This window comes from Stegostoma tigrinum, chromosome 12, assembly GCF_030684315.1.
Source record: "Stegostoma tigrinum isolate sSteTig4 chromosome 12, sSteTig4.hap1, whole genome shotgun sequence".
NCBI lineage: Eukaryota > Metazoa > Chordata > Chondrichthyes > Orectolobiformes > Stegostomatidae > Stegostoma > Stegostoma tigrinum.
The window spans coordinates 57,730,359-57,750,094 of NC_081365.1; the positions used below are offsets into that span (position 1 = coordinate 57,730,359).

General features: G+C 39.9%; 1 protein-coding gene across 11 annotated transcripts in view; it reads right to left on the reverse strand.

Moving 5' to 3' along the window:
* Positions 1-19,736, reverse strand: part of dmd (dystrophin) — a 1,835,475-nt gene that overhangs the window by 950,944 nt on the left and 864,795 nt on the right. For all 11 annotated transcript variants that reach the window (XM_059650343.1, XM_048540566.2, XM_048540567.2 and 8 more), the window contains 2 exons: positions 14,077-14,238; positions 273-401 (listed from right to left, as the gene is read on the reverse strand). In XM_059650343.1, coding sequence (XP_059506326.1) covers positions 273-401; positions 14,077-14,238 — 291 coding nt within the window. The remainder of the gene's footprint in view (positions 1-272; positions 402-14,076; positions 14,239-19,736) is intronic.

Below are 19,736 nucleotides of genomic sequence, written 5' to 3' on the forward strand. Positions count from 1 at the left end.
TTCTGATACATCTCAGAGAGCTTCCACTGTTACTAACTGGTACAGATTAAGACAATGCTGAGGGCTTGTAATAAATCTGATGCATCATTACAAGAAAGTCTGAATAAAATTTGAGACTTGGAATTCTCATGGAGTTATATCTATCAATGATGTATACCAGTGTTGGACGCTTTCATTGCACAGCTTGTTAAGCTTCACCACATTCCATTATAGTAATGCCAAAGAATATCACACTAATTTCTGTACTGTTCAGATTAATTTAAAATGATCACCTGCGCTATGTCGATCTGAGAAAGAACTCTACCAGCGGATTTGCTCTGGTCAACAGCTTCAGGACTCTGGACCCTTTTCTTCATTTCTTCCAAACTGATCTCGTGACTTGTCAATTCAGACTGGGTTTTCTGTGTGAAAATAGGGAGTACTATTATTTCAATATTTAAACTATTCATCACAGGGTTAATTAGTGGTTCATAAGACATTGATTAGACATAACTAAAGTTGCCTTTTAATTAATGACAGAAGCAAGACTAATGTTGAAAGGAACTCAAGATATTATTTTCAATGGTGCATTTACAGAAGCAGAGCAGACTCCGTGGGCTGAATGGCCTACTCTGCTCCTATGTCTTATGGTCTTAAGCAGCAAAAACCCACCAGTCTCAATGCCTCAAAAAGTCGACAACTGCTGTTTTCATTGCTTTTATTTTACATAATAGTGAAGTGGAAAAGGTCAGAAAAGAAAAGCAGTAACGATAAAATAACTGGATTCTGCTGTTCCACTGATATTTCAACCTATAATAAAAATGGGGAGGTTTTTTACAGCACTGAGAGCACTTGGATATTTAACAGAATTATTTAACTGTGAATCAGTGTTACTCTCAGACCGTATAAAGCTTGGGGTGTTATGTAAAGGTATCAGAATCTGGGATTAATGTTGCACTGAGTTTCACATCACATAGCATATCTAGTGCAGTTAGAATATCCTAGAGTTCTGCACCAGACCGAACTATAACACAGATATGCACACACGGAGAGGATAGATCATTCCTTTCCCAACGTAAGTAGAACTTAAGGTCTGGCATATCAATGATTAACATGCATATCAGTATCAAATATGAGCCCAAAGTAATCAGTGTTACTTTGAAGTCTAAGTTGAAGGTAGTTCTTGACTTTGCCTTCTACTCTACCACCCTGTCTCAGTATGGCATCAGACCACACGATAAAAGAAACATATTTCACTAACTTCTTTCCCATTATCGTTAATGCCCTCTCTAAGCTAATGCTATCTAACAGGCATGTAAAATGTTCTTACAATCCATCCTTGACTAAACCATTGATGACCCAACTGGATCCTGTGTTAACTGATAATAATCATGGTTCCATTTGTTTTTAAATATGCCATCGACACTCCTCACCTCAACAAAAACAACAAGAGTCCTGGCCTGAAAAGTCAGCTTTCCTGCTCCTCTGACGCTGCCTGGCCTGCTTGTTCATCCAGCTCGACACCTGGTTAACCCTGACCTCACTATGTTTACAATCAATGCCCCATCTCTATCTTCCTTTTCCTTTCCAAAGTCATCTTCTACTGGCAGGCCTATTTTCCCTGGAACTCTATGACTAAATCCCTGTGGTGAGGTTTATTTTCTGCCACAGCCTCAAAACTGCTACTGTCAAAGCACAAGTGAAATCCTCTGTAACTGTAAAACCACCCTAAATTGGCCTTGTCAATCAGCTGGCAGCCTTTTACACAGTTGGCCACACCATCTTTCTCCAATGTTGTTCCATTGTTATCCAGCCTGGTGGTATCCTGTCACACGGCTCCATTTCTATCCATATAATTTGGCAGAAAATAACGAAGTGAAGTCTCTTCCTGGTTCTGCATGGTCACCTCTTGTGCTTCCTCAATGATCAATCCTTGGTCCCTCTTATTTTTCATCTACATTTAGCCCATTGTAACATCACTTGAAAGCAGAGAATTAATTGTCACGGTTACACTTTTGCCATCCAGCTTAAACTCACCATCACCTCTCTCAATTTTTCCACATTTGCTAAGTTATTGAGCCATTTATCTGACATACAGGACTGGATTTCCTCCAATTAAATACTGGGAAAACCTGAATAAATGTGCTTGTTCCAAACTCCATTCCTTCTCTCAATTCTTCGATCCCAGGTCACTGAGTATTTGACCTTTGTGTCATACTTTATGCGAAGATACACCTTCAGTGACATATTCTGCTATCACTAAGCCCATTAGTTTCCACCATGCCTCAACTCTCTTCAGAAATATTCTTTCATGCCCATCATGTCTGGATATAAAAGTCCCGACGCAGGGCTGCCTAATTTCCAACATTCTCACCTTTGTAATATTAAGGTTACCAAACTCTGCCATCTGTGTCTTCATTTGAATCAAGTCTGGTTCACCCAGTTCAGTGACCTCTATCAAGATGACAAATCTCACTGAATTCTACTACAAATCTCACCATGGCCTACATTGCTCAGAGCCTGGTAAGATTCTGCCCTGGGATTTTCGCAAGGAAAGCATTACAATTATATCTCACGTATTTTTGTTGTTAACAGGTAAATGCTGAAAATTCAATTCAAAGTGTCAAAACCCAAATCATTCTTTGGTCACAGCAGATTGTTCAGTTCTGTACAAACATAACGTACAGTGCATTAGACAGGGTCTAAAGCTGTGTTGAGATAGTTTTGCCAAGTGTCTTAGATTGTACACAAACCTGGTGATATCTTCTGGGCATGACAGATACATTTCATCACTCCTGAACAACTTTCAGAGTTACAGCCCAAATGACTGCCTAGATTTTACACCAACAAAATTTACTGAGATTAGAAAGTCATTGTCTCAATAAGGCACAAATTACTTAAAACAGTTTGCGATTCCTTTCGCAGGTTGAAGAGTAATGCTTGGGGACTCAGTTGATTTTTGTGTTGTTACTTCATTATATGTTAAAGTTTTAAGTAACAACATGTGATTAGTTACCACTTCCTATACTAATATAAGTTCCAACTGGTTAATTATTTTTAATGCAGTTTAAATATTTAAACTGAAAGGCAATTGACCGCAGTGAATAATTAACTGTGCTTTCACCAGTCGTTTATGGACTTCGATTTGATTGTGTATCATCAAACGAGCAGAGATATCTCCAAATCAGTTTAAAATAAAAATCAATGGCAAGATTCCCTCAAGGTCGAAATGGAAAAATGCCAAGGATTTCATCTGAATAAAGTTGGCTAACCGTTATTGCTTTGATAGCACTGATTCTAAACGGTATCAGGATTTTAGCACAGGAGGAGGATAGTGGGACCTTGCAGCACTGAATTAGTGGCCGATTTTATATTGCTCACAGCAGATCAGTCACCAAGAGGGAATTCAGTAGAATCAGGTCAGTGATGAAGGAGGCAGTCAAGAGGATGAGGTTGGAGGCAGCAATCTAATTTTAAACTAGCTTCCACATTCAGGTCAGATATTTACAAACTTATCTTGTTCACTGATGGCCAGCAATGGTGCATTTAATGAAAAACTAGTTTGATTGCATGTAAATGTGCTTTGTGTGAATGCGCTTGGCTGCATAAAATTACATTTGCAAGAGGTTTAACACATTTGACATATTTCCGTGCTTTCGTTGAGCTTAGACACCATTTTAATGCCAGAAAGATGGCATAGCAGTATCATCAGATTTATCGGACTGCATACTGCCTCCCCAGTGAATGCAGCCACAGTTGTCTTTATCTTTCACCATAAGTCCGCCCTCTCAACACTAGATCATCCTGGAAAATCAATGTCATACTTTCTACAGGCTGCCACCTTCTTCCAATGGTTTGAGCCTAAAGTTGCACACAGCTTAATGATGTAACTGAACTGCCATTCTGCACATGACCTTTTTGCTTTATCTTCAGTCCCTCAAAGAACACCGCAGTCTCCGAACTCTGAACTGCTTTCAAAGTGGCGTTTCCCACAAGTTGTCCCAAAATTGGTGATCTTTTGTAGGATTCAATCCAATCTGCCACATTTTTGCCTCCAGACTGATCCTAATTGTGGTAGGAAATCAAACCCTTTTGACTCAGTTGTTCACAGCCTTGTAGGATGGGGGCCACATTTATCTTTTTCTCTCACTTCTGGTGGCTGGGCAACAAATTTCGGAAAGACGGGTTTGATGCAGTCATAAAGATGAATTTTAGGCAGAAAATAACAAAAGCAATAATATTCAAAGCAATAAATTGAAATGGACATTAAAAAATGCCTAACAGCTGACCTAATTAACCCATCATTTGCTTTTTTTGTTTCAGAAGCAGGGCTAAGGACAGAGAGGAAATACTCAACCTGAATACCAGAGAAATGGGTGGGTTTAACTCACACTCCCATTGTGTTTGCCCTTGCTGGTGCACACTGAGCAAGTCATGGTTCAATTCACATGAAAGTGGGAGTTGAATGTGGGGTTGCCTTTCAACCTGAAAATTCCTCCTCCTGCACCTGCTTTGTGGGTAGGTTTTTGGGAAAGAAGGTGAAAGAACAGAAGAGTGGAGGTGTGTCCAGCGTCCAGTGTCTCTCACTGTCCCAGGTTTTAAACACTCTCTCCATCTCTCAGACTATCACTCTAAGAATCACTCACTCACTTAGTCACACTGTCCCTTCTTCAATCTCCGAGCCATAAACACTCCGCTGTCCCTCACACTCACACTCTAACTCTCTCAACCTTGCATTGTCTAAAACATGGCACAAAGAGAAATGGTAAACTGGACATTCCGCTCTTTGTTTTGTCCTCTTCACACGTACCCAATCTGTCTGAAATACCAATGGACATACTCTACATTAGCCCTTGCACATTTGTCTTGTATTGGTTCTTGATTGATGTGTATGATCACGTCACCTACCCACTCCTCTCTCTGCACAATTACATTATTATTGTGTTTTTACACATAATGAGCAATTCCACTTCCTGTTCCTGGATGCCGCCTTCTCTGTGTGGTTTATTTCCTTCAGTTGTTGACCTCATATTATATATTTCATATGAAGTAGCAATTTGTCAATGCAGGAGATCTCTGTACTGCTTCCTGAAACTTGTCCTGCCACAAAGGTGGCAGTGTGTGAGAAAGTGTGATCAGGTAGTCAGAGGCAGTTGTTACGTGTTTGATCCTCAGAGTCGGGGAACAATCATTGTACACTACATGGTTGTTGCTGTCAGTGAAGCAACTCCATTCAAACTGTCCAGAATAAAAGCCATGTGATAATCAAATCCAACCACAGCCTCCTGACAGAGTACGAACAGTGCTGTCATGCAGAGAGGGAACATCGAAATGTCATACAGGATGACCTATCTAATCTATCACAAGTTGTGGTCTGTTCAACTTGCTGGTAATCAGAAGGAATTCAGCAGCTACTGCGCTCTCACTTACAGCCTGCATTTTGCAACCGCACATTGTCTTCATTCCTGCATTGACAATGGCTAATAAATATTTCAATTACACTTTCAAGTTTCATAAATATATTACACTCAATGACTGAAGTGCAAGTATTCCCTTAAACGTGAGCTTCTACGCCCATTTTCCTAACTGTTGGTCTAAGATTAAAACTGTTCGGAGGTGGTTCAACTTTCAAAATTAAACTTATCTAGATCCAACAATGATCATTAGCATTATTGTTTCCAGTTTTAAAAATGGTGAATTTAAAGTCTGATTTTTCTAAAGATAAACCAATGTTGCAGGATCCAGTTTGTGGCATGACAATCAGCAAGATCCACCTCAAATCTAATTCCCATACATTGTTAGGCACAATTTTCTAAGGTGCAATTTGGTTTACAAAGCTTTATTATTTTCCACGTACAAATCTAATTTAAAATGATTTTGATTTGGATTACATTGTATTGCAAATTATTGAGTTAAAACCAACTCTGGAGTTGATCCATTGAAGGGCATTTCAACAACATCTACAAGCATTGTAAAACATTCCAAGGTGCTTCATGCAATCAAATAATACTTGGAATTGAGCTATGCAATGAGGTATTAGGGCAGATAACCAAAATTCTGGGCGAAGAAGTAGGTTTCTATGAGTTTCTTTCAGGAATAAGGAGAGATAAGGTTGTTTAGGGAGAAAATTCCTGAGCTTAGGCTCTAGGCAGCTGACAGCATTAGTGTCACTGGTATAGGCAATTATAACAGGGATAGAAACAGAATTGGGAGAAGGCAGATATACTGAAATATTTCAGAGCTGGAAGACGTTTGAGTTATATGGAAGAGCAAGGTTAGGGAAGATTTGTAAACAAGCTTGAGACACTTAAATCAATGGGATTACTTGCCTGTGACCTCATGTGAGTGATATGTATGAAGAGTCTTGGTGCAAGTTAGGACACAGACAGCAAGGATTCAGGTAGCTAGGAAATGCAGAATGAACTAGAATGCTTTGGGTAGGAAATGCAGAATGAACTAGAATGCTTTGGGTAGGAAATACAGAATGAACTAGAATGCTTTGGGTAGGAAATGCAGACTGAACGAGAATGCTTTGAAGTAGCGAAGTCTAGAAGTAACACAGGCACAGATGAAAGTGTCAGTCATAGATAAGCTGAGCTGGGGCAATATTATCAAAGTGGAAATAGGTTGTTCTAGTGATCGTGTGAACAGAAATTCAGAGGTCTGCTTCCACTTCAGACAATTTCCATGGGGATGGTAGCTTGGGACCAGTTTTGGTTTTGTTCTTCACAATATTAGGCACTCTCAGATGGATTAATACTGATAACTCAGGTAAGGGAAGCAGATAAAATGCAAGTAAATCTAATTATAAAAGCACTTCAGCTATTTGATTAGTGTCCTGCTGTAAAACAAAAATTCAACATGGATATTACATGTAGACGACATTGGTGCAAGTGTTAAAGATCTGTGGTCTCTTTCACAAGAGCTCTACTTATAGCTAAGAATACATACACATTAGAACTTCTCACAAGTTTTGAGTTTTTGCCTCCTTCAAGGTTTCTCCAATCAGTCATGTGCTTAGTGTTGTAACCACACTGGAGCAGCTTGGTTAGGGGCAAGACAAGTTCCGGAGTACAATCTTCAGCACTACTGCACAACGTAGCCATAGCAGGATCTAGCGCCTTCAAGTGACTCACAAATACATCTCAGAAAGCACAGAGATGTGTTGTTCATCTCATTAATTTGGAACAGATTTGCATCCAGCTGAGGTTGACTATTTTGTAGCATTTTAAAGGATCCTTCCTTATAATCGATGAACATAGGGTGCCAGAGTTTAAAGGAGTAAAGTACACCAGGATAAATTCAGATGTGATAACTAATTGTCGCTGAAAGAAAAATATAGGATGGGGAAAAGACAAAGGGAGATAAGAGTTTCAGTATTTTATGTTCCTGAAAAGTGATTTATAATGGAAATGTGCAGAATGGTGTTCAAGTTCTTCTGCAATAGTAGGTAATCATGGACTTTAAAATAGAGGGCAATAGAGGTGTAAGCCCTGAAATCGCTCAGGAAATTATTTGGTGCAACTCGTGAGATGTCTGGATTATAGAAAAGATTTGTGTAATCACCTTGTGATCAAGTTGAACAACCCTTATAGAAGTTGTTTCTTTTTCGGTGTGCTGCTGTGGAATGACAATCTGCTGAAGTTGAGAAGAAAGGGAAATGTACAAAAATTCTGATGGAAGAGACTGACATAAGTTTCAAAAGGAAAGCTGGAACAGGAAGAAAATGTTAAAACTGAGATATATAGTTCTACTTAGTGTCTGCATAACATTCGTAAAAGAAATGTAGTCATGCTGTGAATTGAGATATTGAATGATTATTGGGTGCCAAAGGTATCAGGGAATATACATGTATTGTGCTTTACATTTACTGGGACTTCGTCATCACTTTTCAGCATTAGCTTCAAACAACCACAGGGTGGTGTGCAAAGCCCATTCTATTTATCACCAAAATATAATAAATACATGACGACCTCAACATTATTTTGACTCTGAACAATACTTGCCAAAGTAATTGTTGCACTGAGAATTACAGTTAGCAGTCTTTTATGTTTGGGAAATTAAAGAAAGAAATTTTTTGAATCGAATTTTAAAGAAGTTCTTTTGACTGCTGTTAAGTTTATGCTTTGTATTATCCGAACAGCAATATCAGATGTACCGAGGGAAAAGAATCAAATCCGTCATTTCTTTAATGGAAAAGTACATTTGATCTTTAACCCTACATGTGGATTGCATGATCAATGAAGTAATTCAAGGTTTAAGAGGGGTTAGTGATTTTCAAGAATGTTTTTCAAAGTGCATTTTTCTTCTTTTTAAAAAAGGAGTTTAAATCTTGCAAAATACATTTTTTTGCTGTAATACCATGCACTGCTTAAGATATTCTGTTCCATAGTGATACATTAGGAAAAATCTTTGTTAAACAGGGTTGAATTGTCATTTTGGTTCCACTCCCAAGAGTTGTTTTAAACTGTCACTAAAGATTGCTCTATTTAATTTTCTTGTTTCGGTACTTTGCTTTCCCTTGTGTTCTCACAATTGCATTCTCTCTGTTCAGCACAGACCACAATGGGTCAAATAGCTTCAATTCACGTTGTACATTTCCTCAGATAGGATTCTCTTAAAGTTGTATTCCATGTTCTACATTTGACTATCTCCCATTTGAAAGCTCATGTGCATGCAGACCGGACAGATTCAGGCCATTTTTCAGGTATTGCTTGTGACGTCACTCTTTTATTCAGGCTAAAGCAATTGCCTTTGGCTATTTCCTTTACACCACGTGTGTTGTGGCCTTGAGATGGCTCTGTCAGTCACTGCCACATCAACTGTCATTAAGCACTTATTAATGTTCTTTCAACCAAGCTCAAGCAGGAGGAAATACTGATGAAGTGCATAGCCACTGCACACAGGCCACAGACAACTTGTTTTCCCAAAGTAGGGAATGGATTCATTTCACAATGGAAAATCATAGACATATGGAGGATCCCTGTGCTTGTAACAAGTGCATGAAATAACTTCAAGCTGAAGGCATATCAAATTGCTATCACACCTATGGCCACACTGGCCTCACAAAAGTGGGCAACAACAGTTGGCAACACCGGCGCATTTTATGAAGGAACTGATAGCTGGGTGTAAGTATAGAATTGTACACTACTTGTCTTTTTAAATTTAGTTGCTGGATGTAACACTTTATTTTTGGTGCCTGTCTGTTAGATTTTTTGCTTTGCATGATCATGTACATGCATTATCCTAGAATACTCCCTCTGTAGTGCTTTGTACTTTTCTGCACAGCAACAGTTCTGGGGAGCTTGAACAGGTAGAGGATTAGCACAGACAGGCAATGAGACCCGCAAACAAGTAACACTTCTCCACACCTGTCTTGCTTTTCTCACTGTGACATCAGTGACACCTCACATTTATTTTCTCTTCTAAGCTGTAGATGCAGCAGAGCACAAAGAAATCAAGCGTTGAATCAAAGAATTTTTAAAGAGGTAGGTTTCAGGAAAGCTTATACAGTGAAAAGGATGGTGAGAAGGAAGGCAATTTGAATGCATGGGATGTCGGTAGCTGATGGTATGATTGCCGATAATAGAGAGAGGTATGCACAACAGACTGCAGATGGAATGTAAGCCCAATGGAATAATGGAGATCTGGAGGAAGCTACAATCACAGGAAAAGATGGTTATGGAGGAATTTAAACAAAAGGGTGAAACATTACATTTTGCCCATTTAAAAGCTGTGAATCCACGAGCCGCAAGGAGAACAAGGCAACTGAATAGTTGTGGAAATGAATAAGGGTAGCTGAATGTGAAGCAACCCGAAGCTTTTGCAGTGTCGGAAATCAACTGCAAGAGTGACCAGGTCATGGAAATGGGGCACCAGTGGAAGATGGGCTGAAGATAAAGCAGAGACAGATGACATAACTTAAGTGGAGGTGGTGGTGGGTTGGAAATGTGAGACTGTGTTTTTGCCTCTTAATGCAAGCTAGACTGAGATCAAGGGAAATAAACTAAAATTTCTGACTGCAGATTTCAATTTGTCGTGCATTTTCGACAGTGTTATTTGTACATGGCCTTTACAGAATCAGGAAGGTCTTTGATGTGATCCTCACATGCATACCTTGTAAGGTCAGCATCATCAGAGAATCAAAAGGACAGTTGCATTTACTTCCCCATGCTTATGACAAGAAGTGGAAAGTTAACACGAATATACAAGATAGGATGGTTGGCAGAAAACAGAGGACATGTACAAAATGGTCATTGCCTGATTTGTAGGATGGCTGAGTGGAGTTTTGGGACCTCAATTTTTTAAAATTCAAATTAGTAACGTATATGAGGGGCATGAAAGCAATGTAGCGAAATCTGCAGATGACACAAAGTTCGACACAAAAGTATCTTTTGAAGAAGTAAAAAGGTATTTACAGAATGAATGGGTCAAAAAAATGGCAGATGGACCATAACGAGGGAAGAAAGGGAATTAATTCACTTTGGCAGGAAAAGAATTATTTCTTCAATGGAGAATGACTGCAGACTTCTAAGATGCAGAGGGATTTAGGTATTCTAGAGCATGAGATACTCCGTTGTACACGGTGTTGGTGAGGCAACATCTGAAATACAGTGTGCAATTCTGAGTTCCTTATTTAGAGCAGGATTTAAATGTTTTGGAGAAAGTTCTGGAGTGGTTTGCGCAGGTCGCCTTCTGACTACTGGTTGTATGGGCAGGGCTCATTTCATGGATGAAAGATGAGTGACTTGATTCAAGAGTGAAAGTTTCTGAATGGCCTGGACAAGATGGACATTCAAACGATTTCCTATTGCACATTAATTCTGAGCTAGAGGGTGCTCTTTTAAGCTTAGGGAACATCCTTTCAGAACAGAGGTGATTTTTATCCCGTTTTCAGGAGGTATATTGCTACCTTTGGAACTTGGGAATTCTGTCTGAGAAGGTGGTGAACGTGGGTCACCTTTTTTTTTGAAAGAGAGAGGTGGACAGATTCATGTTAAGGAGGGAATCTAATGATATCTGGTTTCGATGGGAATGTGGAATTCTAAACAAAATCAAATAAACTACGATCTTGTTGAATGGTGAAGATTGTGCAAGGAGCTGATTAATCTGCTCCTATTTTGATCTTTTGGCTTTGAAGCCTCGAAATACTCAAGAGGATTTGACTCTTGGTAACTACTTAGGCAAGCTTTCTGAAGAGTCTAGAACATTATGAAAGGTAGGTGTTAACTGTTTGGCAACTTCACATGCCATTGTTTAATGATGTATTCTGATTATGTTTATTCTGAATCACGAACATCAGCTAGCAGCAAAATGTCACTACAAACTTGCCTTAACATTAGTACAGTCAGACAATTAAGGCCATCAGTTTAATTGGGGCAACGTAACCATGGTAGCCCAAGCCAAACACAGACATGCACGGGAATTCCGAGAGACACAGTTCTCAACCCGTAATGCAATCAACATATAGAATTGAATAAACCCATACAGAACAAAACCAGAAATGACACGACTCACATAACAGACCAGACAATAGAAATTCCAAGTGGAGTAGAATAACACCGCTCCTTTGGAAGCTTCACTGATGTTGTCACCTGGCATGGTGATAAAATGTCTGAACAAAAGCAAGCCAGCTCAGCGAGCAAGTCAACAACCTCATCCACAACCTGAGCTACAGATCTGTGCTAAAATGTTAAATGGTGCAGGATATTCTTTGATGGTGACAGGACAAGTTGAGAACATGTCTTGTATAGCATATGGCACCCTAATTTCTCTCCTGGGCAGAAAGGATAAAAGCAGGGAAACTATGCTAAATCTATGCCAAACACTGGTTCAACCTCAACTGCAGACTTCTGTATCCAGTTCTGGGCAGCAAATATTTAGGAGAGGTTTGAAGGCATTAAACAGGAGGCAGAAAGGATGAACAATAATGTTTACAAGGATGAAGAAATTTAATTAAGTAAATATATTGGTGAGGTTGAGGGTGTTCTCTGTTGGGTAAATGAGATTTGCTCGAGTTATTCAAAGTCCTAAGGGATCTGGGAACAAAAGCAGAGAGGGAGACATTGTTCCCGTTGGTGGAAGCATTAAAAACCAATGGACACAGATTTAAAGTAGTCAGCGAAAGAAGCAATGGTGACATGATGGAAAACTTTTCTGGCCGTATGAAAGATGAGGATCAACATTTCCTGAAATTCTTTTTGACTGCTGCTCTGCGGATGTCCAAGGTCCACATACGAGGCAGTGACTTCCAGGTAGCGGAAGTCATTCATTGACACAACAACTGGAGTGCATGGAGTTGCACTCCATGCAGAAATATTGGTCAGGATTTTAAAAAATGCTTCCTGAATGTGGGGGAGAGAGGTTCAATGGAGATATAATAGAGGAAGTAGGGCCGTTATTTGCGATTTAGAAATGTGCAGTAAATGTTTAGGAGTAGCACAAAGTGAATTGCAGCTTTAGCGAGGCAGCTTGGATACGATAAGCTGTTACCTGGCATGTAACCATTTTATGAAAGGGGCTTTCTATCATGGATGTTGCAAGTGGATAAGTGTGTTTTTCCAACTGCTTGTCACTTACATTTACATTTCTTCATTTTTTTTCAACATTAAGTACTTAAATATGACGGCTCTGTTATTCCAAATTATTCTTTTTCATGTCCATAATCTTTGTCTGCCCAGAGCAAATACTGGTTATTTTGCAACACAGGTTTAACAGGAAGTATGGAGGCCAGATGTAAGGTTTAATTGTGTATTTGGGCATGGGTAGAGACAGGAACATTGAGGCAGTATGCTGGTACGGGTAAATGTCATGGAAATATTGGAACAAATGGAAAGAGTTGGGTGATGGTTAAAACATGTCAAATTTAGGTTGATGTACTAAGGAAAGAGCAAAACTCTCATTTCAACGGCATAACATGAGAAAACTAGCCCGAGGTCTTGGTATAGGCTGTAGATTACGCAAGTCCTTTGAAATGGACAGATGTTGAAGTTTTGAACAATTTGAACCTGCATGAGGCTGTTCCTAGAAAGGGGTGTTATCCTTCTTGACGAAACTGAACTTGGTAGAGGACGAGAAAGGACGGTAATTCCAATGCAGAGCTGAAAGCAGTTGGAGCTTAGCCAAGATCAGACAGGTAGGGAGTGGAGGTGTCAAAAGGGAAAATGGAATTTTAGCATTCAATGTCATTAGTATACATGTCAAGGCTGACTCCATCGCTATAGGTCACATTATGAGTCAGGGAGGTGGAGTCCACGGATCTAGATGAAGAATGTGAAGGAGCCACAAGGAAATCTTTGGGGATTCAAAAGCAATAATCTGCAACACTAGACACATAAACAGAATGATGCAATAGCAGTTCTACTGAGGTGGACAGTGGAGAAAGGTTTTTCTAACAGGATGGTATGGGGATTTACTGCTTCTGACTAGGTGCTTTTGCACTTGAGAACTTGAAATTAGGTCACAATTCTGAATTTTTATTGGATTAAAATCAGCCACGAAGATGACATGGTTGGTCATGGATCACTCATAATGAGGCATTCATTGGGTAGTCTATAGAAAAGTAACTGACGTGCACAATGAAAACATCAATTGAAGAGTGGATATATTAGAGGAGTGGGAGAGGTGATTGATACAAGGAACAAAATGAGTAGACAGTGAGCAGACCCTCTGGGTACCCATGAACTCGTGAGGAAGGAATAAAAAGATGAACCATGAATGACAGCACATTTAGGTGATTTGAGAGGGAACTGGATAACCATGAACAAGCTGCTGCCAACAACAGAAGATAGATAATTGAAATGCTATACCAGAATGATGCCTTATATGCAGCAAATCTAGGAAAGGCAATGTGCATGTACAGTTTCTGTCAGAGGACTATGTTTCTGAAGATCCATTCATTTGACATGGGAAGAAAAGCAAATGTAATAAAGAATGACATGCCTCGAATATTTGTATTTGAGAAATCCATCAAACAATAGATCTGCTTGATTCCTCTCTTCCTGTTAATTTAGAAATGATTTCTTTGCTCTCTCAGTTCTAAAAAAAATGTTCTGCTGATTTACAATCTAACTTTAAGTAAATAGCTTTCTGACATACCTGAGCTTCTTGAGGGACCTGAGCTGCGTCAATTCTGTCAGCAATATATGACGTTAGCTGTTTGTCAATCAATGCAAGAGATTCTTGGATTAAACGAAGGGTTTTGTCTGTCTCCTGTGCTGATTGAATGCTCTGTTCAAGGACTTTCTGTCTTCTTACAGCCTGGAAGGGTCAGGGAAAAACAAGTCATTAACACTTTGCTTCATCTCTTGCATCAGCAGAACTCCAAGATCTTTCGAGAATAACAATCAGCAGTAACTTATTGAAAAAAAACAAAGTTATTTCAATTCCACAATGCTCCATAGAAAAGGCTAGTGCATGCACTGTGGTTTAAAAAATAGAATAATCAGGATAATTTTCCAAGTACAGAGGAAAGCAAAGAGTGGGTGCTAACTCGATTTGAATAGCAATGTACTAGCAACATTCAAGTGTTCTCAGCAAGCTCATTTGCATCATTAATCAGAGATCCAGGTCAAGTGTAAAGAGCATACTAATAGCAGGAAGGAAAAACAACAAATGAGCGAGAATTAAAGGATTGTGTCAGTTGAAGAGCACAAAAAAATGATAAGGTGTCATATCATGTTAAAACTTGGACTGAATGCCAGAAGTTCTTCATTGAAAATGAAGCACCTTTTCATGTGCCTCAAATGCGAAAGGCAGTATATACACTTCTTTAAAGCCAAGTTTCCTCCTCGAAAGAAATTAAGACAATCAAAATATGAAGGGAAAGAAAGACTTCTATGCAGATTTAAGTGAAAAGAGTGAGTGAAATTGAAGGCCAAAGCTGAACAATGCTATCATGCATTGCATCAGCCTTATGGTACACTGACAGCAGGAATCTGCAACCACCTCAGTTAGCTCACTATTCAAAAGGCAGCTCCCTAAGCTTTGTATAGTGCAACCACATCTGCAAATACAGTTGGTTGCCTGTTAGCAGATGTGATTGCCAAAACTTAGGGATAGGTAATGGGGTTCGGAGAGAGGTGAGAGACAGAGTGAGATCTTGGAAACTCCCTTTGACACTGTCTTTTTCCAGAGCTGCTGATGACAATGTTGTTGACAGTAAAACTATCAACATCTGCAACTCTTGAATCTCCTGTGGAGCAAGGCTGAGATGTGATCGGAGACTGAGAAACACAAAATAGAAAGCTGCAGGCTATTTGGCTCTTTGATGCTGCTCCACTGATGAATATGTTTATGGCAGACCATCAGACCCGTTCCCACTTTCTCCCATATCTTTGATCTCATGATCATCGAAAACACCCTTCCCGCATCTGCCTCATCCTATTAGTATCTTATAGGTTTCTGTGAGTTTTCCCCCTCATTCTTCTAAACTCCAATGAGCATAGTTCTAGTGATCCACTCTCTCTTTGTATATCAGTGCTGCCACCCCAGGAATCAGTATGGCAAACCTTTGTTGCACTCCCTCCATAACGAGAATAACCTTCCTCAGGTAAGGAAACCAAAACTGCACATAATACTGCAGGCGTGGTCTCACAGAGACCCTGTTAAATCGCAATAGGTCATCCCTGTTCCTGTATTCAAAACCTCTTGCTATGAAGGTAAACATACCATTTGCTTTTTCATTGCATGCTATACCTGTGCACCTACTTTCGGCAGCTGGTACAGAGGGTCTCACTGCACTTCCCCTTTCCCAATCTATCATCGTTCAGATAACAATCCAGTAGCAAAAACAAGGCAGCAAAAAGGATAACGTCATAATTCACTCGCATTATACTTCATCTGCCATGCACTTGTCCACATACTCACCTTGTCTAAATCATACCGAAGCATCACTACATCCTTCTGTCAGCTCACATTCCCACCCAGTTTTGTGTCCTCTGCACAGTCGATACGGAGGTAGTACATTTAAACCATGAATATATGTTATGATTAACGAGGGCCCAAGCACTGATCTCTGTGATACACTTTCAGTCACTGCCTACTACTCCAAAACGGACCCATTTCTTGCTGTTCTTTGTATCTTATCTGCCAACCAACTCTCCATCCATGTCAGTACACTACCCTCATCCACACACCTTATTTGTACATGCAAATCTCTTATGTAGGACATAATCCAAAGCTTTCTGAAAATCCAAATAACATCCACTGGTTCCTCATTATCAACTGTACCAGTTATATCCTGAAAAAATTCCAGTAGATTTGTTGAAAACGATTTCCCTTTTATAACTCATGTTGACTCTGTAAATCCTGTCCCTGTTTTCTAAACGTTCTGCTATTAAGATCTTGATCATAGAATATGGCATTTTCATCACTACCAATGCCAGGTTAAAGTCTATAATTCTCTATTTTCTCTCTCCCTCCTTTCTTAAAAGGTGAGGTTACATTAGCAACCCTCCATAACCATATATCCATGAAAAACAACCCAAAGGGAGTGCTGCAAAGACTATCGAATCTTGAAAGATCACTACCAATGCATCGTTACTTCCAGGGCCACTTTCTTAAGTACTCCAGAATGTTGATTGTCAGGCTCTGGCAATTTATTGGTCTTTAATCCCATCAATTTCTGTAACATCATTCCTCCTTAATACTGATTTCCTTCAGTTCCATTCTCTCAAGAATACAATACAATATCTTCGGGACATTATCTGTGTCCTCTTTTGTGGAGACAAAATAAAAATAAACATTTATTTGGTTTTCCTGCTTTCTCCACCATTAGAACATGCTCTGCTTTTGATTTTAGGGACTTACATTTGTCCTCACTCATCTTTTTCTCTTCATATAAATAGAAACCTTTCAAAAAAGTTGGTATCTTCCCGGTAAGCCTACTCTCATATTCTATTTTACCCTTCTTAACCAACCCCTTTCTTCTATTCTACTGATATCTGAACTGCTCCCAATTCCCAAGTTTGCTGAGCTTCTTTTTAGCCAATTCATATGCCCCTTCTTTGGATCTAATACAATCCCTAATTGCCCCGTTAGCTGTGATTGGGCTACCCTTCATGTTATATTTGTCTTCCAGATCTATTAGATTGAGCACAGCCTGACCTGAACATCAGTGAGTAAGCAACTGGCAAACAGATGACATTTTATGAGATTATTAATGAGCTGCACGATTGGAAAGAACAGTAATTGGCAAAGTTAGACTAATCCTGCACTTTGTTAGCAATTATTCACATTACTGAATAAATGTCAATGTCACAGCCACACTAGAACAGGTTTAGCATCAGAGATGCTCATACCACTGTGCAGATTTTAAACAATAAAACTGAGAGAAATCAAACATAGCCAATCATTTCCCCTAACCAACAGCAAGTGACAGAAAAAAAATCAGTAACAATTCCACAAAAAGACAACTGTTGGCCGCTAGCTCACTCAATGATGTTCAGTTTAAGTTCTGCCAGAACTATTTATGATATTTGTTCTTGAAATGGGGGACTTCTACCCATCCCATATCAACCCAGCAGAAATTTGCACCTTTTTTTGCACAAGAATAGACGAGCATCTCCAGATCTTAGCTTCAATATTAATACCTTGAAGGCTAGCAATATAAATGAGGAAACTGAGCACTAATGTCTGTCAAATACAGATAATTGTTACCCAGCACAGATAGACTTTTACTTTGAAAGAACAACTTTTAAAAAATAAAAGATTACAATGCTGATTGTTGTAGTTATCCTCCTCACACAGTGGTGCTTTAGACTAAAATTTTCCCAAAATGTGTCTAAGTTCAATTTTGGCATCTTGCGTGGAGGATTTCCCCTGTGGGCTCAAACAAGATTTCCAATAAATTTTATGACTTCAGAGAAGCGTTTCCAGATTTTTCACCACTGGCACCATTTTAAAATTCCAGCTATGTATCAGTTCAAATCTTGGAAGCCAGAAGTTTCCTTCCCCAGTTCAAGTGTGTGAAAAATAACACAGGAGATAGCTGATCAGAGGAAAGTTCGAATCTTTCTTTGCTGGACAATGTGGTGTTGGAAAGGAAAACAAAGGTGTGCCAGAGGAGGCCATGGCACCAGATCTTAGCTGGATCAGTGTGATCTGGAGAAATGCCCAGCAATGCAGGGACAAAACTCATGAGCTTCTGCATTCCACAAAGGGTCAGTAAAACCATCTTTGTTGTGCTACTGCATACAACAGTCTCTCTGTGTCACTTCACCTGTCTTCCACAAAGGCTAGTGGTCCACTACTTTCACACAGCATCTTCTCACAATGGCTGTTATCCACACTCTTCCCAGAGACGACTAACTCTGCATGCTCTCAGTGATCCCTATGTTCTTATTTGGAACATGTCACTGCTTTCTCTCACTTATATGAACAGGGCCAACTGTGCCAGCCACTCTTTCTTATTCAGTTCTTGCTCTTACTGAAGGAGAAAGCAGGCAGAGGGCAGAGAAGGCAAAGATGGGTGGTGGGATGCCTGCTCAAGGGACATGATAACATGCCTTCATTAAGCCTACAAAGGTGAGTCTGCATCTAGCCAAGACACTCAGCATGCCCACCAAAAACTACAAGACCAAAATATTCTGGTATAGGCCAGGCTCCTTCCAACGCCAGCTGGGGAGCCTAGACCTGTTGCTGGATATAGTGAGGGGAAAGGAAGTTCAAATGATGCTCTTGAACTAATGATAATGGGATTCCCTGACTGATGACAGTCCCAATTAACTGAGGACCACACCGTTAGACTTGGAGACATGGTCATTTTGTTGAAGTACATTCTGTCTGTTGGCTGAATGCTCTCCTGTCACCTGGTGTAGGTGTGATATGGATGGAGTAAAGTGCCATTCACCAACTGTTTGCATCTTGACTGATCATTGCTGGCAACCCTGGCAAGGTGCCCAACTTTCCATGTGCAATTACAGGCAAGACAAGGTAAATGCAGTGTGAGCCTGTAAATTTTGAGTGAGGTGCCAATGTGCACGGGAACAAGGCAGAGACACTGCAGCATCCCAGTAGGCACAAAATTAATCAGCAATAAAGGAAGTAAGTTAACAGCCTTTCAATGCACACTGTTCTCACACGAGATGGGTATGCATCACTGCACACGAACTAGCTTGGCGGTGGGATTGAAACCAAATTGTCAGTGAGTTCCAAAGGGCAGCATTGAATACATGATCTGTGTTCTAAATGAGTCATCCAGGTGCCATGATGATGTTGGGAGGTTGGTGCTTGGTCAATGCAGATCTCAATGAATGAAGTAAGATACAGGTGGTTATTGCCCATTGAGTATCAGCTGAAGCGCCGTGGAATACTAGCCAACCACAGGTGTCTGGAGAACATCAAGTTGCAGCTTCCAGCTACTGAATCTGACTTTCACCTCAGGAATTGTCTCTATCTAGTTTCCCCCAACTGCCTCGGAAAACAGAATGAGGGGAGACAGGTGAGATTCTCATCTAGCCATTGAAACCTTTTGTGCAAACTCGATTTCTTTTTCTCAAAACTGAAAATCTCATTTACCATCCTCACCACGGCTTGGACACGGTCTCATCTTTGCCCACATTGTTCAGGGACAGACACCTGTCTTGATTTTACTGGGTCCACAACTTAAAAACTACTCCCAAAACAAGGTACACAAAAACAGAACTGCCCTGCAAACTATTTTTTTACATTTAAGATGCGTGAGACAAATTATTACATATCACAAAGCTGCACTGCACAGAAAAACACGGTACCATGATAAGACTAACATTAATTGG